Source organism: Vairimorpha ceranae, assembly GCF_000988165.1.
Source record: "Vairimorpha ceranae strain PA08 1199 chromosome Unknown NODE_405, whole genome shotgun sequence".
Taxonomy (NCBI): Eukaryota; Fungi; Microsporidia; family Nosematidae; genus Vairimorpha; species Vairimorpha ceranae.
Genome location: NW_020169700.1, coordinates 1 through 1,253, shown reverse-complemented (window position 1 = coordinate 1,253; position 1,253 = coordinate 1). Strand labels below are relative to the sequence as shown.

The 1,253-nt window shown below is 24.7% G+C and overlaps 1 protein-coding gene across 1 annotated transcript; it reads left to right on the top strand.

The window, feature by feature from the left end:
- Window positions 1–946: 946 nt before the first annotated feature.
- AAJ76_405000307 (hypothetical protein) lies at window positions 947–1,253 on the top strand (the record flags this gene model as incomplete). The annotated part of the gene is made up of 1 exon (XM_024475572.1): window positions 947–1,253. A coding segment is annotated over one exon (307 nt), but the record flags the coding sequence as incomplete, so codon positions are not given.

Here is a 1,253-nt window from a genome sequence, read left to right as displayed (position 1 = left end):
GTTTTAAATAATGTTGTTTTATAAAATTTATTGTATTCTTGTTTCTTTTTAAAATTCATATCCTTAAATTAAATATTTTCTAAAATAAAAAATATCAAATTTTTGGGAGAAAATTAACAGAACTTTTTACTACAGACTCTTGTCATGAATTAGGTCATGACACTAGTTAAATAATTGCATTTTTTTGCTTATATATTTTATTATTTTTTAACGTTTAAAACAAATTTTTATCTTATTATAAATGAAAATTCCTTTCATATTACAATGCTTGTCAATAACCTTTTGTAAAATCAAAACAAAGTACAAACTTAAAAACTTAGATCAATTAGTTATTTTAAGCCCTAAATGAACATTAAACAACCCTTCGTTATGATTAAATCAGAATGAATACAAAGACACCTGTTTAAACAAATAATAAAAAAGTTTGAACGCAAAGATTTAAAACCTACCAATATAAAATCCGTAATTCCTAACACACCTTTAGTTTACGAACATTGTGGGCATTTAAGCCATAACCTCTTTTTTAATGAAATGGTGGACTATTTGTGTAATGGTACGGTCATTTGTATGATTTGAGAGGGATTGATTCTATTGATGTATGCAGGCGTATAATTGTCTTACTAATCCATTAAAGGCTGCTATGAGGTCAATAAGAGCAGATTCGCAGTAAATTCCAATGAAAATGTCATACACAGAAATGATACTGAGGAAAGTGCTTACAAAGAAATAGCTTTATGGTTTATATAAATTTTTATTTGACATCTTTATATATAATGACTTATTTATCAGTTAAATTTTTATTATAAATTTATTTATACTGTCATTTTTTTCTTTTTATAACCACCAATTTAATATTGTTAACAATAAATACTTAATAATAATATATAAGATAATAAAAATAAGTCCAATATTATACACCAAAATACCCTTTTATTTTTACCCCTGAATGAAAGACCAAATCAAAACAGCAAACAAATTTCTTCTTAACCGCTACAATAAAATAAAGCCATCAATTAAAGAACAAGCTTTTAGACTTACATGGGTTAATTTTATACGTAAGAAAGTTATTAAAATATATCCAAATTCTTCTATAAATCTTTTTGGTAGTTTTTTTACTGGTCTTTATGTCCATTCTAGTGACATCGACATATCATTGAAGATAGATACCACTGATCAGAATTTGGTCTTAAAAAATATAAAACATGAACTTTACAAAACAGGGTTATTTACTTTTATTAATCATTTATCTCATG